The sequence below is a fragment of the Pristiophorus japonicus genome, unplaced genomic scaffold (assembly GCF_044704955.1).
Source record: "Pristiophorus japonicus isolate sPriJap1 unplaced genomic scaffold, sPriJap1.hap1 HAP1_SCAFFOLD_325, whole genome shotgun sequence".
Taxonomy (NCBI): Eukaryota; Metazoa; Chordata; class Chondrichthyes; family Pristiophoridae; genus Pristiophorus; species Pristiophorus japonicus.
Window position 1 is genome coordinate 470543 of NW_027253052.1, and position 26601 is coordinate 497143.

The 26601-nt window shown below is 46.2% G+C and overlaps 1 protein-coding gene across 7 annotated transcripts in view; it reads right to left on the reverse strand.

The window, feature by feature from the left end:
* Positions 1-26601, reverse strand: part of LOC139249566 (uncharacterized) — a 211307-nt gene that overhangs the window by 162465 nt on the left and 22241 nt on the right. For all 7 annotated transcript variants that reach the window (XR_011591213.1, XR_011591214.1, XM_070872513.1 and 4 more), the window contains exons 2-3: positions 18088-18154; positions 17881-17965 (exon numbers count right to left, since the gene is read on the reverse strand). Coding sequence is in view for 5 of the 7 variants with exons in the window: in XM_070872513.1 (XP_070728614.1) it covers positions 17881-17965; positions 18088-18154 (152 nt within the window). In the remaining 2 variants the exon portion in view is untranslated. The remainder of the gene's footprint in view (positions 1-17880; positions 17966-18087; positions 18155-26601) is intronic.

A 26601-nucleotide genomic window follows, 5' to 3' on the forward strand; every position in this document is an offset into this window, starting at 1 on the left:
GCTCTGTGTGGCCATAGTTTCTCAAATTGTTGTGCACTCATGAGGGACTGGGTAGCTCCCGTGTCCAGCTCCATGCGCACCGGGATGCCATTCAATAACACTTTCACCATCATGGGTGGCGTTTTGGTGTATGAGCTGCGGACGTCAGCTACATGAACCTGCTGAACTTCAGCATCCATGGCTTTACCCCAGGCATTGTCCTGCACTGCAAGCCCCTTGTCTGATTCCTCTGTTTCATAGATTAGCCTCGCTACCAGCTGTTTGCAAACCCTAGCCAAATGTCCTCTGGCATTACAATTCCTACAGATGAACTGCTGGAATTTGCAGCGTTTCGCATAATGTCTGCCCCCGCTTCTCCAGCATTGGCTGAGATCGTTGTTCACAAAAGGACTGTTAGCAGGCATTCCTCTCTGATTGTTCCCTTGGTTGTTTCTAAACACTGTGATGGTGGGTGTTAATGGTCCCCTTGATGGCGTGAATTGCCGCTCCCCTCTCCATTGTCCCTGTTGGGGGCCGACCTTAGAGTCGGTTTCAGCTTGGGCAGTTACAAAATGCCTTTATCTGACTGCTGCAGTTTCAAAATGCCTTTGCCTGACTGCAAGATCTTGAGCCGCGTTTATCACGTTAATTCCTTGGTCCGTCCCCACGTTGGACCCAGGACTACTCGCGTAAATTAGCTTGGTCTCTTCTCACCTCGCTGTGAAAGTTTGAGCTATCAATGCTGCCCCTTCTAGAGTTCTGTGAGCTTCCTGAAGATCCCGGCATGGCAAATGTCCTCAATGAAAAAATCTCTTAACATCTCCCCACTGCAGGCATCTGAGAACTTACAGAGGCTGGCCAAGCGCTGCAAGTCTGCCACGAAGTCTGAGATGTTTTGCCCTTCCTGACGTCGGTGTGTGTAGAACCGGTGCCGGGCCATATGTATGTTGCTCGCCGGTTTTAAGTGTTCGCTGATCAGCTGGCTGAGCTCTTCAACAGACTTGTCGGCCGCTTTGTGGGGTGCGAGCAGGTCCTTCATCAGCGCATAAGTTTTTGTCCCGTAGCTTGTTAGTAGATGCGCCCTCCGCTTGTCAGCCACATCCTCTCCCAGCCAATCCTTCGTGACAAAGGTCCGCTGGAGTCTCTCCACAAAATCGTCCCAGTCTTCACCCACAAAGTAACGTTCCTCTGGACGACCGGTGGCCATCCTCTGGGTTCAATGATTCCCGTTTCCCGTCGCCAGGTGTTGAGTCCTTAACTCTTATACATAATCACACGTGGCACATACAGCAGACACAGTCACTCTGTGACCTTCACCTTTATTACCGGGACCAAGGAGTGCTGGCCCTGTGAGGGACATCCCCTTCGATACCTGAATCTCCAGGTAAGGAGTGTCTCCCACAAGTATACCCCCTGTGGTCAAGAGGTGCATTTCTAGTAAGTATGTAGTGGTTACATGAGGGTTCCATTTGTGAGAGTTACAGTAGTATGCTGGTTACATACATGACACTCTCCCTCCTCTCTTTCTCCCTCCCTCCCCTCCCCTCTCTCTCCCCCCCCTCTCTCTCTCTCCCCCTCTCTCATTCCCCTTCTCTCACTCCCCTTCTCTCTCTCCCCTTCGCTCTTCCACCCCCTCCTCCCCCTCTCTCTTCCCCTCCTCCCCCCTCTCTCTCTTCCCCCCTCCTCCCCCTCTCTCTCTCTTCCCCCCCTCCTCCCCCTCTCTCTCTCTTCCCCCCCCTCCTCCCCCTCTCTCTCTCCCCCAGCCCTCTCTCTTTCTCTCTCCCCCCTCTCTCTCTCTCTCCCCCTCTCTCTTTCTCTCTCCCCCCTCCTCCCCCTCTCTCTCTCTCCCCTCCTCCCCCCTCTCTTTCTCCCCTCCTCCCCCTCTCGCTTCCCCCCCTCCTCCCTCCTCCCTCTCTCTCTCCTCTCTCCCCCCTCCCCCTCTCTCTCCCCCCTCCTCTCCCCCTCCTCCTCTCTCTCCCCCTCCATCCCCTCCACCTCTCTCTCTCTCTCTCTCTCTCTCCCCTCCCTCTCTCTCCCCTCCCCCCCCTCTCTCTCCCCTCTCTCTCCCCTCACCCCCCCTCCCACTCTCTCCCCTCCTCCCCCTCTCCCTCTCTCTCCCCTCCTCCCCCTCTCTCCCTCTCTCCCCTCCTCCCCTCCTCCCTCTCTCTCTCTCTCTCTCCCCCCTCCTCCCTCAACAACTTATTCAACAACTTTTGTGCCTTCTCTCTTAGTTACATTAGTTTTCAAACGTACAGTTTTTCATGCATATTTGTTTGTTTATTATGTCATTCTACCAGTACTTTTACTTTGCCAGTACTTTAAACTTTACTTAAACTAATTCAGATGATAGGCCAGTGCAGGAAAGACAACAAGGAAACCCCACGCAAATGAAACTTTTGATTAACCCTAACCGTAATTGAACATTTGAATATCCACAATTAATAGTTCATGCAGTGTTCATTAATGAGCTGCTGACGCAAAAGCTTAGCAGCCGTGGCTACTGGTCTTCGGGAAAGGTGTGGTGGTACCGGTGCTAGATTGTCATGCTGATTAAGCTCCCCTATGTCCTCGCCCACGTCCTCTCCCGCCTGTTCCTCCTCTTCATCCTCGCCAGCTGCCTCTTCTGTCTCATCTTCTGGAGGTGGACCTGCAGCATAATCTGGCATTATTTGTCCTCTCTTTAGAGCTAGCTTATGCAGCATGCAACACACCACAATAAACTCTGCTACCTGATCAGGGTGGTACTGCAGGCTGCCTCCAGAATGATCCAGGCATCTGAAGCGCTGCTTTAGGACCCCAATTGTCTTTTCAATGATGTTGCGAGTCGCTATGTGACTTTTATTGTACCGTTTCTGTGCTTCAGTGACAGGATTACACAGAGGGGTCATCAGCCAACTGTCAAGGCCATATCCTTTATCCCCCAGCATCCAACCGTGACCTTCTGGCTGATTGACAAACAGGTTAGGAATAACACTTTCACGTAAGATGTGTGCATCATGGATGCTGCCAGGAAATGTAGCATTCACTGTTAAAATTGTTTGATTGTAGTCGACAACAAGCTGCACATTTAGTGAGTGGAACCCCTTTCTGTCACGAAACACCTCTGCAATCTTTAAGGGTGCTTTCAGGGCAATGTGTGTGCAGTCTATTGCTCCCTGCACCTTGGGGAAGTCTGCTATTCTCGAGAAACCCAAAGCCCTCTTGGTCTGTGCCTCCCTGGTCATTGGGAAGCTTATGAAGTCCATCCTGCAAACGTAAAAGGTTTCAGTCACCTGTCGAATGCAGCAGTGTGTAGCGTGCTGATATAGCAGATGTCGCCAGCTGAAGCCTGAAAAGATCCCGATGCGTAAAAGACTAGGGCAGCAGTAACCTTCACCTCAACGGACAGTGCGGTTCTGATGGTGCTGCAAGACTGCAGATCATCCTTGACGAGTTGAAATATCTCATCGATGACCTCCTTCCGGAATCGCAGCCTCCTAAGACAAGCATTTTCAGATACGTTCAGGTAAGATTGCTTTTCCAAGTACCTTCGTTGGCTGTCCGGTCTCCTCCTCTGTCTTCGTCTCAGTCTACGCATTTCTCTGCCACCTCTTCGATTGATCCTTTCATGTATGTAACCTTTGTGTAACAACACTGCAATACTGTATATACGTAAGAAATGCACACCTTGCCCACAGGGAGTGAACTTGTGGGAGACACTCCTCACCTGGTCACCTAGGTATATAAAAAGGGAGGTCCCATGCAGGGTCATCACTTCTTGGTCCTGTGAATAAAGATTCAGGTCATAGAGTGACCTTGTCCACAGAATGTGCCTTGTGTTGATTTGTGGTATTGTGTAAAGACTTTGCATTGGTGACGAGAAACGGGAATCATCGATCCACAAGAATGGCCACTGGCAGCACAGATGAACAGTACTGTGTTGGTGAGAATGGAGACGATTTCATTGACAGGCTCCAGCAGAGTTTTGTCACAAAGGACTGGCTGGGAGACGCAGCAAAGGACTCATCTGCTGACCAGCTGTGGACCTAAGACTTACGCGCTCATGAAAGACCTGCTCACACCCGAGAAGCCGGCGGACAAAACCTTCGAAGAGCTCAGCAAACTAATCGGTGAGCACCTCAAACCGGCGAGCAGCGTACACTTGGCCCGACACAGATTCTATACACACCGACGTCGGGAAGGACAGAGCATACCGGATGTCGTTGCGGACCTCCGGCGCTTGGCCAGCCTCTGTAAGTTCACGGACGTCTGCAATGGGGAAATGCTAAGGAATTTCTTTATTGAGGGCATCGGTTATGCTGGGATTTTCAGAAAGCTAATTGAGACCAAGGACTTGACTTTGGAAGCAGCGGCATTGATGGCTCAGACTTTTATGGCGGGGGAAGAGGAAACCAAGATAATATAGGCACGCAATTCTCCCTCCAATGGATCAGGGAGTCAATATCATAAACGCGACACAGAGCCCCGCAGGCAGGCAAGGGCAGTTCGAGACACCCCAGGCAGCAATAGAGTAAGTCTCCAACAGAGACAATGGCAGGCTGAATGGACATTTATGCCCCCCCCCTCAGTGGACAATGCTGCCTGGGATGGGGCCACTGACACCTACTAACAGGGTGCTCAAGAGCAGTCAAAGGGACAATCAGCGAGGAATGCCTGGCAACAGCTCTTTTGTTCACAACAATGGGAATCTCAGTTCATGCTGGAGGTGTGGGGGCAGACATGCTGCCAGGACTTGCAGGTTTCAACAGTTCGTCTGCAGAAATTGTAACCTCAGTGGTCATTTAGCCAGAATGTGCAGAAAGCCTGTAACCAGGCTAATATACGAGGCGGATGAACCAAATGAGGGGTCTGCAAGGCAGGATGACACTTGGGACAAATCAATGGACGCTGAAGTTCAGCGGGTTCATGTGGCAAACATTCACAGCTCATATACCAAAACGCCACCCATGATGATGAAAGTCCTATTAAACGGCATCCCTGTACGCATGGAGCTGGACACGGGGGCCAGCCAGTCACTCATGAGTGTTCAACAATTTGAAAAGCTGTGGCCACTCAAAGCCAGCAGACCCAAACTAGAACGCATTGAGACGCAATTACGGATGTACACCAAAGAAATCATTTCAGAGCTAGGCAGTGCAATGTTGGTGGTCACACACAATGGACCGGTGAACCGCCTGCCGCTCTGGATTGTCCAGGGCAATGGTCCTGCACTGTTGGGGAGGAGCTGGTTAGCTGAAATGAACTGGAAATGGGGGGGATGTGCACGCCATGTCATCTGTGGAGCGAAGTTCATGCTCACAGGTCCGACAGCAGTTTGAGTCAATATTTCAGCCTGGCGTCGGGACGTTCAAAGGTACCAAAGTGGTGATACGCATCACCCCGGACGCCAGACCAGTGCACCACAAAGCCAGAGCTGTGCCGTATGTTATGCGGGAGAAAATTGAGAGCGAGTTGGACCGGTTGCTGAGAGAGGGCATCATCTCGCCCATTGAATTCAGCAACTGGGCAAGCCCCATCGTTCCTGCCCTAAAAGCAGATGGCTCGGTCAGGATCTGTGGCGACTACAAGGCCACTATCAACCGGGTGTTCCTACAAGACCAATACCCGCTCCCGGGAGCGGAGGACTTTTTTGTCACGCTGGCTGGCGGCCAGCTGTTCACCAAATTGGATCTCACCTCAGCCTACATGACCCAAGAACTGGCCGACAAATCGAAACTACTGACCACCAACACCATGCACAAGGGACTGTTTGTTTACAACAGGTGTCCGTTTGGCATTCGATCAGCGGCCGCGATTTTTCAAAGAAACATGGAAAGCCTGCTCAAATCCATCCCTGGAACAATCGTATTTCAGGACGACACCATCATCACTGGTCATAACACCGAGGAACACCTCCACAACCTGGAGGAGGTGCTATGCCGACTGGACCGGTAGTGTGTGTTTTTGGTTCCCGAAGTCGAGTTTCTGGGCAGGAGGGTTGCTGCAGATGGGATTCGGCCGACCGAATCCAAAACAGAGGCAATTCAATGAGCACCCAGGCCCTGCAACACATCGGAGTTGCGTTCATTTCTGGGACTCTTGAACTATTTCGGGAACTTTCTGTCGAACTTAAGCACATTGTTGGAGATGCTACATGTGCTCCTGCGTAAGGGTTGTGATTGGTTTTGGGGGGACTGTGAGGAACGGGCTTTTAAAGTCGGCGGAACCTACTTTGTTCAAATAAGTTGTTGACCCTGTACGACCCCCGTAAAAAATTGGTTCTGACATGTGATGCATTGTCCTATGGGGTTGGATGCATGTTGCAGCAGGGTAACACTGAGGGCCAACTACAACCTGTGGCTTATGCCTCCAGGTCGCTCTCTCAAGCTGAACGGGGTTATGGGTTGGTTGAGAAGGAAGCACTCGCATGTGTCTATGGGGTGAGAAAGATGCATCAGTACCTTTTTGGCAGGAGGTTCGAATTAGAAACGGACCACAAGCTATTAACATCCCTGCTGTCAGACAGCAAGGCTATCAATGCCAACGCATCAGCTCGCATACAGCGATGGGCTCTCACGCTCGCTGCGTATGACTACATCATCCGACACCGGCCTGGCACTGAAAATTGCGCTGACGCACTCAGCAGGCTTCCACTGGCCACCACCGAGGGGGCAGCGGAGCAAAGTGCTGAGATGGTCATGGCTGTCGATGCCTTTGACAGGGAAGGCTCCCCCATCACAGCCCGCCAGATCAAAATCTGGACCAACAGAGATTCCCTCTGTGGAAAGTATTTTTATCTAAGCTGATACCATACGGTATTTGTGTGCCTTTTGATTAAAATGGAGTCCTGGCCCTTCCAGAACTTTCTGCATTTTAGCAGTCAGCTTGCATAAACAGCTAAACCTGCTGTTAGATGGCTGATGGCCATCAGACAGCTAGGAGACAAGTCATGCTGAGACAAGTAACCCCCCATGGTGCTCTCCTATTGTCTACACTACAGGAGTTCCATGTCACCCCACCCTTATCTTCTAGCCATTATCTCTTTCCGAGACCTCATCCATTTGATGCAAACAGATAAACTGACCAGGAAATTGAAACAATCCTGACACAATACAAGACAGGTGATAGCCCATTACCTATGACTCATGGAGTAATGGCCGTTTGGCTTTCTGATAACCCTGACAAAAGGAAATATCTGGACACCATGTCAGGACCAGGATATAGTAATTAACTCTTTATCTGTATTCACTGACTGTGAGACAGAGCAATACACAGGGAGAGGCCAGAACTTTGGTTTTACTGTATAAATATCTTGTTAAACTGAACCATTTCGGAGGTGTTCATTTAGCCCTTGACTGAGTGAAACCTACCCCTTGCGAGCAAGTAAATTAAAAAGGAAACTTCTACCGGAGCTGTAAGTGTCGGAGTCATTCTTTTCGGAGGTTGAGATTTCGACACCTCCTATCCTTGATTAAGAAATGTGTCCTGACCGGGGATTGGGCACCCGCACACGGAGCATGCCCTGAGGAAGTCAGGCCGTTTCACAGACGGATGGATGAGCTCTCCATCCAAGCCGACTGCCTATTATGGGGCAGCCGGGTAGTCATGCCCCAGAGGGGCAGGGAAGCATTCGTCAGGGAACTCCACAGCGAGCACCCGGGCATCGTGCTGATGAAGGCCATTGCCCGGTCACATGTATGGTGGTCGTGAATTGATTCAGACCTAGAACACTGTATTCGCAGGTGCACGATGTGTGCCCAGCTAGGTAATGCTCCCAGGGAGGTCCTGCTCAGCCCATGGCCCTGGCCCACCAGGCCATGGTCACGTATTCACGTAGACTACGCGGGCCTGTTCATGGGAAAAATGTTTCTCATTGTGGTTGATGTGTACTCGAAATGAATCGAGTGCATCATTTTGAATTCGTGCACGACATCCACCACCGTGGAGAGTCTGCGCGCGGTCTTTGCGACCCACGGCTTGCCAGACATCCTTGTTAGCGATAATGGCCCATGTTTCACAAGCTACGAATTCCGGGAGTTCATGTCGGGTAATGGCATTAAACATGTCAGGACAGCACCATTCAAGCCGGCCTCCAATGGCCAGGCGGAACGTGCAGTCCAAATCGTAAAGCCAGGCATGCTCCGGATTCAAGGACTCTCCCTTCAATGCCACCTATCACGCCTCCTGCTGGCCTATAGGTCCAAACAGTAGTAGTGATGTTGGGGAAGGCATCAAACATGAAATTAGGGGTACGTGCAATAAAGGTGCAGCAGTTATAATGGGTGACTTTAATATGCATATAGATTGGGTTAACCAAACTGGAAGCAATACGGTGGAGGAGGATTTCCTGGAGTGCATAAGGGATGGTTTTTTAGACCAATATGTCGAGGAACCAACTTGGGGGGAGGCCATCTTAGACTGGGTGTTGTGTAATGAGAGAGGATTAATTAGCAATCTCGTTGTGCGAGGCCCCTTGGGGAAGAGTGACCATAATATGGTGGAATTCTGCATTAGGATGGAGAATGAAACAGTTAATTCAGAGACCATGGTCCAGAACTTAAAGAAGAGTAACTTTGAAGGTATGAGGCATGAATTGGCTAGGTTAGATTGGCGAATGATACTGAAGGGGTTGACTGTGGATGGGCAATGGCAGACATTTAGAGACCGCATGGATGAACTACAACAATTGTACATTCCTGTCTGGCGTAAAAATAAAAAAGGGAAGGTGGCTCAACCGTGGCTATCAAGGGAAATCAGGGATAGTATTAAAGCCAAGGAAGTGGCATACAAATTGGCCAGAAATAGCAACGAACCCAGGGACTGGGAGAAATTTAGAACTCAGCAGAGGAGGACAAAGGGTTTGATTAGGGCAGGGAAAATGGAGTACGAGAAGAAGCTTGCAGGGAACATTAAGACGGATTGTAAAAGTTTCTATAGATATGTAAAGAGAAAAAGGTTAGTAAAGACAAACGTAGGTCCCCTGCAGTCAGAATCAGGGGAAGTCATAACGGGGAACAAAGAAATGGCGGACCAATTGAACAAGTACTTTGGTTCGGTATTCACTGAGGAGGACACAAACAACCTTCCGGATATAAAAGGGGTCGGAGGGTCTAGTAAGGAGGAGGAACTGAGGGAAATCCTTATTAGTCGGGAAATTGTGTTGGGGAAATTGATGGGATTGAAGGCCGATAAATCCCCAGGGCCTGATGGACTGCATCCCAGAGTACTTAAGGAGGTGGCCTTGGAAATAGTGGATGCATTGACAGTCATTTTCCAACATTCCATTGACTCTGGATCAGTTCCTATGGAGTGGAGGGTAGCCAATGTAACCCCACTTTTTAAAAAAGGAGAGAGAAAACGGGGAATTATAGACCAGTCAGCCTGACATCGGTAGTGGGTAAAATGATGGAATCAATTATTAAGGATGTCATAGCAGTGCATTTGGAAAGAGGTGATATGATAGGTCCAAGTCAGCATGGATTTGTGAAAGGGAAATCATGTTTGACAAATCTTCTGGAATTTTTTGAGGATGTTTCCAGTAGAGTGGACAAGGGAGAACCAGTTGATGTGGTATATTTGGACTTTCAGAAGGCTTTCAACAAGAGATTAATGTGCAAAGTTAAAGCACATGGGATTGGGGGTAGTGTGCTGACATGGATTGAGAACTGGTTGTCAGAAAGGAAGCAAAGAGTAGGAGTAAATGGGGACTTTTCAGAATGGCAGGCAGTGACTAGTGGGATACCGCAAGGTTCTGTGCTGGGGCCCCAGCTGTTTACACGTACATTAATGATTTAACGAGGGGATTAAATGTAGTATCTCCAAATTTGCAGATGACACTAAGTTGGGTGGCAGTGTGAGCTGCGAGGAGGATGCTATGAGGCTGCAGAGCGACTTGGATAGGTTAGGTGAGTGGGCAAATGCATGGCAGATGAAGTATAATGTGAGGTTATCCACTTTGGTGGTAAAAACAGAGAGACAGACTATTATCTGAATGGTGACAGATTAGAAAAAGGGGAGGTGCAAAGAGACCTGGGTGTCATGGTACATCAGTCATTGAAGGTTGGCATGCAGGTACAGCAGGCGGTTAAGAAAGCAAATGGCATGTTGGCCTTCATAGCGAGGGGATTTGAGTACAGGGGCAGGGAGGTGTTGCTACAGTTGTACAGGGCCTTGGTGAGGCCACACCTGGAGTACTGTGCACAGTTTTGGTCTCCTAACCTGAGGAAGGACATTCTTGCTATTGAGGGCGTGCAGCGAAGGTTCACCAGACTGATTCCCGGGATGGCGGGACTGACCTATCAAGAAAGACTGGATCAACTGGGCTTGTTTTCACTGGAGTTCAGAAGAATGAGAGGGGACCTCATAGAACGTTTAAAATTCTGACGGGGTTAGACAGGTTAGAAATGGCGGTGCAGGCTAGAAGGGCCGAATGGCCTACTCCTGCACCTATTTTCTATGTTTCTATGTTTCTATGACCGCACTCACTCGCGGGGGTCCCGCCCGCGGAGCTACTCATGAAACGAACATTCAAAACTCGGTTGTCCCTCATTCATCCAGTCCTGTCCGACATTGTTGAGGGCAAGCGCCTGTCCCAAAACGAGTACCGTGACCGAAAGTCAAGGGGGAGATGTATAGAAATTGATGACCCCGTATTTGTTCTCAATCACGCTTTGGGGCCCAAATGGCTCGAGAGTACCGTAATAGACAAAGAGGGGAATAGGATCATAGTGGTTAAACTTAACAATGGGCAGATATGCCGCAAGCATCTGGACCAAGTGAAAAAAAGGTTCAGCATGGACACTGAGGAACCTGAGGAAGATCATGAGATGGTATTCACACCACCGCCAGTGAACGAGCAACAAGAACATTCAGCAGCATGCACGGACAGGCCGGAACCACCACAGGTGACAGACACGCATACCAAGGCTCAACAACCAGAGCCCCAACTGCAGCGCTCCACGCGAGAGTGCAGACCACCCGAGAGACTTAACCTATGATCCCAATAAGATGTTGAGGGGGAGGTGATGTCATATATGTAACCTTTATGTAACAACACTGTATATACGTAAGAAATACACACCTTGACCACAGGGGGTGAACTTGTGGGAGACACTACTCACCTGGTCACCCAGGTATATAAAAAGGGAGGTCCCACGCAGGGTCATCCCTTCCTGGTCCTGTGAATAAAGGTTCAGGTCATGGAGTGACCTTGTCCACAGAATGTGTCTCGTGTGGATTTGTGGTATTGTGTAAGGACTTTGCACATCCTTTCAGTAATCAATGTGTGAGCAGTTGCAATTAAAGGCAGGGAAAGCATGGGCCCCATCATTATCGATAATTACTTTTACTAATTTTAATAATCTCTCTACTCTATACTCTCATCAGTGTACTCTGCATTCTCTGTACTCTCTACGCTGTATACCAGTCAGTTTGATAGGCCCCAACAATATCAGTAAATAACTTCACTTTGTAAAGACGATTTACAAAATAATTTCAATATATAAAAACTATTTACCAAAAATAACTTGATAATATTTATTTATATTCCCTGTCCCAATATTCTGAGTACAATTATCTTCAATTTAACTCTCGAAGGGCCCAAATTTCGGCCCCGACCTGGACGACCGTTTTTCGCGCTCAAAAGAGTACCGAAAAAATACTTGCATATTCTCCGGCTCCCTGCAGGTCTCCAGCAGCTTGGTGCGGTGCGCGCAGAACAGCTGGGGGGGGGGTGGCGGAGCAAGAGATTCACGGCGATTTTACAAGTAGTGGGGGGCGGGGCTAATTTAAATAAGGCAACGTCGTGCCGGCAACCCTGCACGTGCGCGTTGGAGCACGCACGCGCAGTGGCACATAAACATTGGCACTCGGCCATTTTTAAAGGGACTAGAGGAAATGTGAAGATTTGTCTTGTGGACCCCTGGCCGAACGGCCTAAGTCTTCACAGCTCGGAGCCTACTGCTGCCGGATTCTACTGCCATCCGCTGTGGCCTGACGCCGCCCCTATCCCCTGGCCGAACGACCAAAGTCTTCGTACCTCGGAGGCTGCTGCTGCCGTCGCTGTGGCTTGACGTCAACCCTATCCCCTGGCCGAACGGCCTCAGTCTTCACAGCTCGAAGGCTGCTGCTGTTTCACACAGGTAGGAAGATGGAATATTTAATCTTTGCTTTGTTTATAAATTTTTATTCAGGTTGGATCTTTATTTGTATAAGTATGACTGTTGAATGATTGTAGAATTTAATTACTTCTCTTCACCGCCCGCCCCGCCCCGCCCCAGTTCCCTCCGCCTAATTTGTAACCTACGCCTGATCTGTAAAGTGTACGCAAGGTTTTTCTGAGCGTACAAAAATCTACACTTACTCCATTCGGTTAGTTTGGAGTAAGTTTTCACTGCCTAAACTTTCAAAACAGGCATAAGTGGCCGGACACGACCCCTTTTGAAAAAAAAATTCTGTTGCAAGGTGAAACTGTTCTAACTGACTCGAACTGGAGCAAACTAAATGCCGAGAATTGCAATTTCTAAGATACTCCATTCCAAACCAGTTGCTACAAAAAAAACAGGAGCAACTCGAGCCGAAACTTGGGGCCTAAATAACTCTCAACTAATTCTCCACGCTTCCTCCGAAGCTCAAAATGGCATCCGTAGTGCCCATTTCCTTCTCTTAGGCCCAGAAAAAGCAACTATTTCTCAGCACTCTTTGTTGTGTTGTTGGCTCTCGTCTTGGTTTCGCCCACAAGTGGAAACATCTTCACTCTTTCTACCCAATCAAACTTTTTCATATTCTTAAAGAAAAGAACCACAGTCTGTTCATTCCCCGCCCACCCCCCCCCCGATAGGTTTCACCTCATAGTTCTGGTACCATTCTTGTGAATCTTTTTTGCACCTTCGCCAGTCCCTCTATATCCTTTTTATAATATGGAGACCAGAATTGTGTACAGTACTCCGAATCTGATCAAACCAAGGGTACTATACAAGTTTAACATGATTTCTCTGCTTTTCAACTCTATCCCTCTAGAATTGAACCCAAGTGCTTTATTTTAATAGCCTTATTAACCTCCGTTGCTACTTAGTGATTTGTGTAACTATACGCCCAGATCCCTCTGCTTCTCTACCCCATTTAGATACATGTTTTCCAAGGACTATATGACCTCCTTATTCTTCCTACTAAAATGTACCATCGCACACTTGTTTATATTGAAATTAATTTGCCAATTACATGCCCATTCTGCAAATTTATTATTGTCTCCCTGTATTTTGTTGAAATCCTCCTCTGTATTAACTATACCCCCCAATTTGGTGTCTGCAAATTTTGAAATTATACTTCCAATTCCCAAGTCCAAATCATTTACATAAATGGTGAACAGTGGTACCAGCACCTCATTGTAGAACACCACTTACCATCTATTATCAATCTGAGTAACTACCTTTAACCCCCTACTCGGTTTTCTATTTTGTAACCAGCTTGCTCTCCATTCTACTACTTATTCCCTGACTCCACATGCTCCAACTTTAGTCATGAATCTATTATGTAATACCTTATTGAAGGCCTGTTGGAAATCCAAATATATCCCATCTACTGCATTCGCCTTATCTACCTTATCCCTCAATCAACATCACAAAAAATCCATTTAAAAAAACAAAATCACATTGCTGTTTGTGGGAGCTTGCGGTGATATCAGGGCAGTTGTGAGAGATGATATTGGCTCGAATGAACAAAATGTTGAATCATTGTGGGTGGAGATTAGAGATAGTAAGGCGAAAAAGTCACTGGTGGGCGTAGTTTATAGGCCCCCAAATAATAACTTCGCGTTGGGGCAGACAATAATCAAGGGAATAAAAGAAGCATGTGAAAAAGGAACGGCAGTAATCATGGGGTATTTTAACCTGCATATCGATTGGTCAAATCAAATCGCACTGGGCAGCCTTGAGGAGGAATTCATAGAATGCATACTGGATTGTTTCTCAGAACAGTATGTTACAGAACCTACAAGGGAGCAAGCTATCTTAGATCTGGTCCTGTGTAATGAGACAGGAATAATAAACGATCTCCTAGTAAAAGATCCTCTCGGAATGAGTGATCACAGTATGGTTAAATTTGTAATACAGATTGAGGGTGAGGAAGTAGTGTCTTAAATGAGCATACTATGCTTAAACAAAGGGGAGTACAGTGGGATGAGGGCAGAATTAGCTAATGTAGGCTGGGAACACAGATGAAACGGTGGCACAATTGAGGAACAGTGGAGGACTTTTAAGGAGCTCTTTCATAGTGCTCAACAAAAATATATTCTAGTGAAAAAGGGCGGTAAGAGAAGGGATAACCAGCCGTGGATAACCAAGGAAATAAAGGAGAGTATCAAATTAAAAACCAATGCATATAAGGTGGCCAAGGTTAGTGGGAAGCTAGAAGATTGGGAAAATTTTAAATGACAGCAAAGAAAGGAAAGATAGATTACGAAAGTAAACTTGCGCAAAACATAAAAACAGATAGTAAAAGCTTTTACCGATATATAAAACGGAAGAGTGTGACTAAAGTAAATGTTGGTCCCTTAGAAGATGAGAAGGGGGATTTAATAATGGCAAATGTGGAAATGGCTGAGACCTTAAACAATTATTTTGCTTCAGTCTTCACAGTGGAAGATACAAAAACCATGCCAAAAATTGCTGGTCACGGGAATGTGGGAAGAGAGAACCTTGAGACAATCACTATCACTAGGGAGGTAGCGCTGGACAGGCTAATGGGACTCAAGGTAGACAAGTCCCCTGGTCCTGATGAAATGCATCCCAGGGTATTAAAAGAGATGGCGGAGGTTATAGCAGATGCATTTGTTATAACCAAAATTCTCTGGACTCTGGGGAGGTACCAGCCGATTGGAAAGCAGCTAATGTAACACCTCTGTTTAGAAAAGGGAGCAGACAAAATGCAGGTAACTATAGGCCGGTTAGTTTAACATCTGTAGTGGGGAAAATGCTTGAAGCTATCATTAAGGAAGATATAGCAGGACATCTAGATAGGAATAGTGCAATCAAGCAGACGCAACATGGATTCATGAAGGGGAAATCATGTTTAACTAATTTACTGGAATTCTTTGAGGATATAACGAGCATGGTGGATAGAGGTGTACCGATGGATGTGGTGTATTTAGATTTCCAAAAGGCATTCGATAAGGTGCCACACAAAAGGTTACTGCAGAAGATAAAGGTACGCGGAGTCAGAGGAAATGTATTAGCATGGATCGAGAATTGGCTGGCTAACAGAAAGCAGAGAGCCAGGATAAATGGGTCCTTTTCGGGTTGGAAATCGGTGGTTAGTGGTGTGCCACAGGGATCGGTGCTGGGACCACAACTGTTTACAATATACATAGATGACCTGGAAGAGGGGACAGAGTGTAGTGTAACAAAATTTGCAGATGACACAAAGATTAGTGGGAAAGCGGTGTGTAGAGGACACAGAGAGGCTGCAAAGAGATTTAGATAGGTTAAGCGAATGGGCTAAGGTTTGGCAGATGGAATACAATGTCGGAAAATGTGAGGTCATCCACCTTGGAAAAAAAAACAGTAAAAGGGAATATTATTTGAACGGGGAGAAATTACAACATGCTGCGGTGCAGCGGGACCTGGGGGTCCTTGTGCATGAATCCCAAAAAGTTAGTTTGCAGGTGCAGCAGGTAATCAGGAAGGCGAATGGAATGTTGGCTTTCATTGCGAGAGGGATGGAGTACAAAAGCAACTATACAGGATGGGTCAGGAGCTTGGGCTGGGATGGGTCAGGAGCTTGGGCTGCTCTATCTTGTCTAGAGATGACAGTTGGAATGGCTCAAATTACGCTCCAAAGCCACTGAGAACTTGGGCAGGGTGGTTCTAATTACACATTCCAGAGAAACTGTTAGGTGTGTCTTATCCTCCAAGGGGACCAATCAACAATCAGGTCATGTGATCATGGAAAGCCAATCAGAGCATGTTGTATTGCAAATATGCGCATCCTTTAATTACAATTTTAATGGCGCAGAAATTCTGCTTTCTCCTTCCCGCGGGCATTCGACTAGATTTTAGAGAAAAAATGCGCACCTACCTGAAGCTGCTGCGCCCGCTCGAGTTCCCGATCCGCGGGCCTCCTCTCCCTGCGCGCGCAAGTCTACAACTCCTATTATTATGAATGAGAAACCCCCCAAAATACTAATAAAAAATAGAAAATGTACACTACACATTTAAGATTCACTTAAATTAAAATTATTGTCTTATAAAAAAAATATTTTCCCAATTTATAAAAAAGTTTTTTTAATTATGCCTTAAAATAAACTTACCGTAGTGGGAAGGGTTTTAAACAATAAAACCTGTTTTCATAAATTTATTTTAATATGTTTTTGTATGTTTTAAAACACTTGCTCCAGTAAAAGTAGGCTATGCACCTGCTTTTCCAGGCGCAAGATTTGAGGACATTTGCTGGACAAGATATGCGTAAATATCGCAATCTTGCACGTACAAATGTCCTCGCTCCAGCTTGACAGATCGGAAAAGCCGGTTTACAGTGCATGCGCATTGCGTGCTAAAAAACGGCTTTTCCAATGTCTTCCCGGATCCGTAGAAACTTTGTACGAGCCCAGGGATGTCTGAATTTCTACTCCAATTTTTTTTTTTAAACTTTTTCTTTCTCTTTTCTTAATCCCATCCTTCTTTCCCTGTCTTAATTTTGCTTTCTGTACATGAATTGACATTGAATTAAATATTCTAACTTACACTTCCTGGTTTAGACTCTGCATGGCTAAGTATCTGACTGGTTGAAGACACATGCTGTTGCTTGTCCTCTTCAAATCCCATGTAGAGTGCGCCCCTCTGAAATTGTTCTCTAATAACCATAAGTCATCGCGCAGAAGCCCACTAAAAGTCTGTGGGCAGCTGTAAGAGTAACGGACAGCGAGTGTCATTTGTTCACCACTGACCATAAAATCTGAGCCACAGGATATATACTCCCATTCCCTGTATTTGCTTTCAAAAGATATTACCTCACACTTAACCACATTAAGTTGCATCTGTCACCTGTGTGCCATTCTGCTAACCTGTGACTTTCTGAAATCTATATAATTCTTGTTATTTGTCATACCCCCTTACTTTTAGATCAACAAATTTCAAGATTATGCTCTCTATGCCAAAGTCGAAATCATCTATCCATACAAAAAACAAAAGTGGATCCAGCACTGGCCCCTGGAATACACCACTTACAAATCTGCTCTACTCCAAGGAACACAAATTTACCTGAAAGTTGTGTTTCTTGTTTCAGCTAACTTTTTTTCCATATAACTACTTTTCCTTCTATGCAAAATGTTTTTACTGTTCTAACAACCCTCTTGTGAGACACTCTATTAAAAGCCTCTGCAAATCCATGTACACTTCATCCACTTTACTTTAAAAAAAATTGTCAAATCTGAATAACTTAATAAATCCATGCTGACTTCTTAATTAGTCAATACGATTCTAAACACTCACTAATTTTATCTTGAATTATGGATTCTGGAAGGATGAAATATCAAAGTCCTTGCTCTGTCTCATTTGCATATTGCTAGTTTGGACAAAAAGCTGCCTCCTGCCAGCAACAGGAAAATTACCCATAATATTCATTTTATGATCATTTGTCAAGTCAGTATTCCTTCGAGAATCTGCAATATGGGAAATAATTTTAATGATGCCCACACACTACTTTCACAACTTGACTGTTACTTATGCTTCACGGTGTTATTCATGATTGCATTGTGAAGCTCCATTATTACTTGGACTACCTGAAAGTGATTATTGGTTGATTGAAGTCACCAACAATATTATAAAATGGCTCCAGTGGGATGGCTGATTTTAGCATGTGAATAGAAATTTATAACATATACTTTGGCCAATTTTTTTTCAAGAATATCTTTTGAAATTTAAAACTTACTTTTTCATGCAATAAAAACCATGTCTCCATTTCTGTATGGGCATATGGTTGTCCTTATCCACCTCTTGCTCGGTGTCAGTTGACTCTTAAACAAAGAGTGAAATAGAGAAATGTCAGAATTATCAATAATTGCGTCAAAAATGCTTTTAAATCACTGAAATTGGTTATAAAACTTGCTTGTCAAATTTTCATTCATTCTAAAATTACCAGGAATTGCATGTTTCCAATTGGTTTGAGCCATCTTTGGATTCTTCACCTCTTTACAAAAATGGCACTAAAAATAAACAAACATTTCATTTTTATTCAGACAGACTAGAAAATCAACTAATAATTCAGCAGCAGTATGTGCCAATTAAGTGTTTGGGAGGGGGAGGACACCTTTAATTTTGGAAAAGCACATGAAAATGGGATAATATGGTATAGGTACACAATTCACACCTACTGTTGCTATATACATCTATTTATATAGCCACAAAATTCCATTTCAAAATGCACTGAAAACCTCTGTGGCAGTTTGTCTGAGGCAAAACCTGTTGTATAGATATTATTTACCTACAGTATCAGTTACACCTGAAGGTGGTGCTATGATAGGGCTCTGTTATGTTAAAGGAGATACAGCAGCTGGCCGACAGCCATGATGTGCGAGGATTCTTCATCGCAGTCAAGATCAGCTATGGTCCAAACACCCAAGGCCCCACCCCACTGCTGGCCAAGAACGGGGAAACACTCAGCAAGGATACCGAGGCAGTCAGGGCCCTCTGGAAGGAGCACTTCAAAGATCTCCTCAATCGAGACTCTGTCTTGGACCCGAGTGATCACGACTCCATCCCGGAGCATGCTACCCGCCGCCACCTCGGCAAAACCCCAACACTGCACGAGGTAGAAAAAGCCATAAGACAGCTTAAAAACAAGGCTACTGGAGTGGTTGGAATCCCTGCTGAGGCACTGAAATATGGCAGAGAGGCACTACTGGCATGAATGCATGACCTCATCTCTCTCATCTGGAGGGAGGAGAGTATGCCGGGAGATCTCAGAGATGCAGTGATAGTGACCATCTTTAAAAAAGGGGACAAGTCCGACTGCGGCAACTACAGAGGAATCTCCCCGCTATCAGCCACTGGGAAAGTCATCGCTAGAGTCCTTCTCAACCACCTTCTCCCTGTGGCCAAGGAGCTCCTCCCGGAGTTGCACTGCGGATTTCATCCCCTACGGGCCATAACGGACATGATTTTTGCAGCGCGGCAGCTGCAGGAAAAATGCAGGTTTCAGCGCCAGGCCTTGTACATGGCCTTCTTCGACCTTATAAAGGCCTTTGAAACTGTCAACCGCGAGGGTCTATGAAGCGTCCTCCTCCGCTTCGGATGCCCCCAAAAGTTGGTCACCATCCTCCGCCTGCTCCACGACGACATGCAGGCCGTGATCTGTATCAACAGGTCCATTACAGACCCAATCCACATCTACACCGGTGTCAAACAGGGCTGTGTCATCGCCTCAACTCTCTTCTCAATCTTCTTCGCGGCCATGCTCCACTTCAGTCAACAAGACTAGAGTGGAACTAAACTACAAAACCAGCGGGAACCTGTTCAACATTCGCCGTCTCCAGGACAGGTCCAAGACCACCCTAACCTCTGTCCTCGAGCTACAGTACGCGGACGACGCCTGCATTTGTGCACATAGAGGCTGAACTCCAGGACATAGTCGATGTATTTACTGAGGCATACAAAAGCACGGGCCTTACGCTAAACATCCGTAAGACAAAGGTCCTTCACCAGCCTGTCCTCGCCACACAGCACTGTCCCCCAGTCATCAACATCCACAGCGCGGCTCTGGACCACGGGGACCATTTCCCATTTCTCGGGAGCCTCTCATCAACAAGAACAGGTAGTGACGAGATTCAACACCGCCTCCAGTGCGCCAGTGCAGCCTTCGGCCGCCTGAGGAAAAGAGTGCTTGAAGACCAGGCCCTCAAAACTGTAACCAAGCTCGGTCTACAGGGCTGTAGTAATACCCGCCCTCCTGTATGGCTCAGAGTCATGGACCATGTACAGTAGACACCTCAAGTCGCTGGAGAAATACCACCAACGATGGCTTCGCAAGATCCTACAAATCCCCTGGGAGTACAGATGCACTAACATCAGCGTCCTCGTCCAGGCCAACATCCCCAGCATTGAAGCACTGACCATACTTGATCAGCTCTGCTGGGCAGGCCACATTGTTTGCATGCCTGGCACAAGACTCCCAAAGCAAGCGCTCTACTCGGAACTCCTTCACGGCAAACGTGCCAAAGATGGGCAGAGGAAATGTTACAAGGACACCATCAAAGCCTCCCTGATAAAGTGCAACATCCCCACTGACACCTGGGAGTCCCTGGCCAAAGACTGCCCTAAGCGGAGGAAGTGCATCCGAGAGGGCATTGAGCTCCTCGAGTCTCATCGCCGAGAGCTTGCAGAAAACAAGCACAAACAGCGGAAAGAGCATGTGGCAAACCAGTCCCACCCAACCCTTCCCTCAACGACTATCTATCCCACCTGTGACAGATTCTGTGGTTCTCGTATTGGACTGTTCAGCCACTCAAGAACTCATTTTAAGAGTGGAAGTCTTAAATAAAATAAAATGGGGAAGGTGGCTCAACCAAGGCTAACAAGGGAAATTAGGGATAGTGTTAAATCCAAGGAAGAGGCATATTAATTGGACAAAAAAAGCAGCAAACCTGAGAACTGGGAGAAATTTAGAATTCAGCAGAGAAGGACAAATGGTTTAATTAGGAGGGGTAAAATAAGAGTATGAGAGGAAGCTTGCAGCGAACATAAAAACTGACTGCAAAAGCTTCTATAGATATGTGAAGAGAAAAAGATTAGTGAAGACAAATGTAGGTCCCTTGCAGTCAGAATCAGGTGAATTTATAATGGGGAACAAAGAAATGGCAGACCAATTGAACAAATACTTTGGTTCTGTCTTCACTAAGGAAGACACAAATAACCTTCCGGAAATACTATGGGACCGAGGGTCTAGCGAGAAAGAGGAACTGAAGGAAATCCTTATAAGTCAGGAAATTGTGTTAGGGAAATTGATGGGATTGACGGCCGATAAATCCCCAGGGCCTGATAGGTTGCATCCCAGAGTACTTAAGGAAGTGGCCCTAGAAATAGTAGATGCATTGGTGGTCATTTTCTAACATTCCATGGACTCTGGATCAGTTCCTATGGATTGGAGGGTAGCTAATGTAATACCATTTTTTAAAAAAGGAGGGAGAAAACAGGGAATTATAGACCTGTTAGCCTGACATCGGTAGTGAGAAAAATGTTGGAATCAATTATTAAAGATGTAATAGCAGCGCATTTGGAAAGAGTGACAGGATCGGTCCAAGTCAGCATGGATTTATGAAAGGGAAAGCATGCTTGACAAATCTTCTAGAATTTTTTGAGGATGTAACAAATAGAGTGGACAAGGGAGACCCAGTGGATGTGGTGTATTTGGACTTTCAAAAGGCTTTTGACAAGGTCCCACGCAAGAGATTAGTGTGCAAAATTAAAGCACATGGTATTGGGGGTAATGTATTGATGTGGATAGAGAACTGGTTGGCAGACAAGAAGCCAAGAATAGGAATAAACGGGTCCTTTTCAGAATGGCAGGCAGTGACTAGTGGGGTACCGCAAGGTTCAGTGCTGGGATCCCAGCTATTTACAATATACATTAATGATTTAGACGAAGGAATTGAATGTAATATCTTCAAGTTTTCAGATGACACTAAGCTGGGTGGCAGTGTGAGCTGTGAGGAGGATGCCAAGAGGCTGCAGGGTGACTTGGACAGGTTAGGTGAGTGGGCAAATGCATGGCAGATGCAGTATAATGCAGATAAATGTGGGGTTATCCACTTTGGTGGCAAAAACAGAAAGGCAGAATATTATCTGAATGGTGAGATTAGGAAAAGGGGAGATGTAACGAGACCTGGGTGTCATGATACATCAGTCATTGAAAGTTGGCATGCAGGTACAGCAGGCGGTGAAGAAGGCAAAGGGCATGTTGGCCTTCATAGTGAGAGGATTTGAGTATAGGAGCAGGGAGTTGTATAGGGTTTTGGTGAGGTCACACACCTTGAATATTGTGTACAGTTTTGGTCTCCTAATCTGAGGAAGGACATTCTTGCTATTGAGGAAATGCAGCGAAGGTTCACCAGACTGATTCCCGGGATGACAGGACCAACAAATGAAGAAAGACTGGATCGACTAGGCTTATATTCACTGGAATTTAGAAGAATGAGAGGGGATTTCATAGAAACATATCAAATTCTGACGGGATTGGACAGGTTAGATGCAGGAAGAATGTTCCCAATGTTGGGGAAGTCCAGAACCAGGGGTCGCAGTCTAAGGATAATGGGTAAGCTATTTAAGACTGAGATGAGGAGAAACTTCTTCACTCAGAGAATTGTCAACCTGTGGAATTCTCTACCACAGAAAGTTGTTGAGGCCAGTTCATCAGATATATTCAAAAGGGAGTTAGATGTGGCTCTTATGGCTAAAGGGATCAAGGGGTATGGAGAGAAAGCAGGAATGGGGTACTGAAGTTGCATGATCAGCCGTGATCATATTGAATGGTGATGCAGACTCGAAGGGCCGAAAGGACGACTCCTACAACTATTTTCTATGTTTCCTTGGATGTGGTGTATTTTGACTTCCTGAAGGCATTTGACAAGGTGCCACGTAAAAGGTTACTGTACAAGATAAAAGTTCACGGGGTTGCAGGGAATATATTAGCGTGGATAGAGGATTGTCTAATTAACAGAACAGGGAGTCAGGATAAATGGTTCATTCTCTGGTTGGCAATCAGCAACTAGTTGGGTGCCACAGGGATCAATGCTGGGACTCCAACTATTTATAATCTATATTAACGACTTGGAAGAAGGGACTGAGTGTAACATAGCCAAGTTTGCTGACAATACAAAGATGGGAGGAAAAGCAATGTGTGAGGAGGACACAAAAAATCTGCAAAAGGACAGAGTGGGCAAAAATTTGGCAGATGCGAATAATGTCGGAAAGTGTGAAGTCATGCACTTTGGCAGGAAAAATCAAAGAGCAAGTTATTATTTAAATGGAGAAAGATTGCAAAGTGCCGCAGAACAGCAGAACCTGGGGGTACGAAATACAAACGAATAGTATGCAGGTACAGCAAGTGATCAGGAAGGCCAATGGTATCTTGGCCTTGATTGCAAAAGGGATGGAGTATAAATGCAGGGAAGTCTTGCTACAGATATATAATGTATTGGTGAGGCCACACATGGAATCCTGTGTGCGGTTTTGGTTTCCATATTTACAAAAGGATATACTTGCTTTGGAGGCAGTTCAGAGAAGGTTCACTAGGTTGATTCCGGGGATGAGGGGCTTGAGTTGTGAGGAAAGTTTGAGTAGGTTGGGACTTTACTCATTGGAATTCAGAAGAATGAGAGGTGATCTTATCGAAACGTATAAGATTATGAGGGGGGCTTGACAAAGTAGATGCAGAGAGGATGTTTCCACTGATAGGGGAAGACGAGAACTAGAGGGCATAATCTTAGAATAAGGGGCCGCCCATTGAAAACAGAGATGAGGAGAAATTTCTTCTGAGGGTTATAAATCTGTGGAATTTGCTGCCTCAGAGAGTTGTGGAAGCTGGGACATTGAATAAATTTAAGACAGAAATAGACAGTTTCTTAAACGATAAGGGGATAAGAGGTTATGGGGAGCGGGCGGGGAAGTGGAGCCGAGTCCATGATCAGATCAGCCATGATCTTACTGAATGGTGGAGCAGGCTCGAGGGGCCGTATGGTCTACTCCTGTTCCTATTCTTATGTTATGTTCCTCGATTCCGAGGGACTGCCTATGATGATAAGGCTCTGTTATGTTTAAAAAACCATATAACATTAGCTCAGAAAAGAGCTGTTGTGGCTGCTGTATGGTGCCTCAGTAATTCATCTATCATTACTATTCCCAAAGCCACTATATGGTTACACATCAGCATTATTCCAATAGTTCAAGCATGACCTAAATCGGAGATAGATCTTGAAGGCCTTGATCAGATATAAGAAGCCAATTTGGGACATTTCCAAATAAATTTGCATGGCTTTTTAAAAAAAGCACATGCGTATTCCTGCTTCCATAGGGCAGATCAGCATCCAACTGTCTCTCAGGTCCGAGTACGTGTACCTGAATTTCTAAGTGCTCATCTGTTGAAAGAACTTTCAGTGCATGCTTGCCCTGCACTGAAGAGTCGTCCTAATTCTCCGATGTCCTGTTTCTTTCTTTTTTGTTTTCTAATCCCACCTGACTCAAAGTCTGGAATTTTACCGGCGCTGAGAGGACGGGATCGGAGGCGGGTCAGCAGTTAAAATTGAAATGATAGACAACGGGAGCCCATTGTCAACTCGCCTCCACGATAGTTTCCCAGGTGTCGGGTCCGTCAGCGCTGAACAGACCAAGCAGTGGGGCAGGCAATTTAGATTATTAAGAGCTTGGTAAAAGGCAATTAAACACCAATTTAAACTCACCGTTAGATTTTGAGAGCTTACCAACAGCTTTCCCACTGCTCGGGGATCGCGCCAGGTTAGGTCGTCGGGTGTTGTGTCAGCATGGGATGATTTACTAACTTGACAGCTGCAAATTGTCTATCAAAGCTCCCATTTCATAGGTGTTCACTTTCCAAGGTTAGTTGTTGTTGCTTAGTGCATATGGAAGACAGACTGAGCTTGACGCAGCTAGCAACTGTTTGGAGCAAACTCTCTAACCTCACTGGAACAACCTCTCACCATTGACGGATCGCTTCTGTCATCTCAATCTCACCTCCCATCTATTCCAGCAGCATTGGTGCCCTTAAAAAAAAAAATCACACCTTGGTCCTCAGAATGAAACCATGATCAATCACAACACCAGCATCACCAACAACACCAACCTTCTCCGCAATCAGCTGATGCTGCACAGGACACAGGGCATCAGCACCTAACCATATTGCCTCCCGGGATGGACTCAGCATGGCCAGATTTACTTCACTCGACACTGTACACCCTGGCTGCCACATGATGCGCCAGATTGACACCATCCCACACTAGCACCATAAAGCATCCCTACAATGTCCAAACCACTCCTTTCACACTCATCACCATTACAAGGGAACCGTTATGTTTCACCATTCACTAAGCCATTTCCAAACATGTACCCAAATCTGTCCAAGAATGCAAATGTTGAAAATAAAGGTTTCAATGTTTGACAACACATTAACAGAAACTTTACACGAACATTGGATATAACACCCAAGTGCCTACCCTTGTGTGTTGTTAGTTGATATGATTGGACTAGGATGAGGGTGAGCGTGAGAGGTGGCTAGTGAGATGGGAAATTGATAATGTAGATAGAGAGAGGGGATGGGTGGAGGTACAAGGTAAGTTGGTGTGAGTAAGGATGTGCAGGAGTAGGATAGGGAAGGCAGAGTGATGAGGATGTGATGAGTGGCACAGGAGAATGAGGTTGAGTGTGGTAACGTTTCGTGATCTACTGAGGTCATTGAAAGGTTTGAGCCACTGCAGCCTGTTCCTCCTGACGACATCCCTGCTTGGTACCCTCCTGTGAAATGTGCAATTGGGCTGCGTTGGTCTCCTGGGGAGGTCTCCACTGCCCATTGGAGTGCTGTGTGCTGTGACCTCCTCCATAGCATCTGGAGGAAGCCACGGAAGAGCCTGGGTGCAGCCATGCACCTCTGCAGTGTTTGTCAGTGTTTGCAGTACCTCAATGCTGTAGAACACTGACACAACAACTGTCAAAATCAATGTGGACATGGTCCCTTGAAGGAAACCGGCTAATGAGGCGTTATCAAATGAAGTCATCAGACCTGCTTCCTTTTAATTGGCCAGAAACCTCGCCGAGTGGGCTTAACAAGCCCTATCAAGGTAAAATCACTTGTAGTGAGCGGGATGGAACCGGCAGCAGGCTGGCACCTTGCTCCAGACCCCGGTCGTCTCGCTCCCGACCGGGTAGACAAAATCGTAATCAGTGGGTGGGAATTTGCAGTGGGTAATAACGGCCAATTAACAGCGTTCGCCGTTATTACCCCTTTGAAACAGACCGCAGCTTCAGGAAGTAGCGCATGCACATCTAAACGTGGAAATCCTGAAGTTGCGGTCAGCCATTCACGGCTCCGACTCTGGCTGCGCTGTACCCCTCCCCCATAATCAGTGTAATCAGTGAAATCAGTGAAACTGACAAAAACTTGGGCTTTTCCACATTACCTCAAGTTGGATTCGGTGTAACTGGGGTTTTAACAGCGTATTGACTGCTAAACAAATGTTATGGCCCTGAAACACAAATTAGTTTCTTGGAGTGTCAAATTTCTCCATTATGAGAAAAATTACAATTTTTAAGAAACTTTTAAAAAATTACACTGTTTATAAGTTTGAGCATGATTATTTCAGGTTCTGCCTTATCCCTATGTGAGAGCCCCAATCTTTGTTTTACTCTCCAACATTTTTTTTAAATCGGAGAAAAGCAGGTTCCCATTGCCTGCTTCTCTATCTGCAATATGATTGGCTACTTAGACAGCTTGTTGACGTCATAGCAGATCGCATTAAGGATTCCCCCATTAAACTGCATTATACTTGTATGCTGAAAAAGACAAACTTTTCGCAATCTCGAGATCTCTGGATCGCTTTCATTAGGGCCAGTGGCGAATGCCTTTGCTTCGCCGCTGCCCACAAATTCC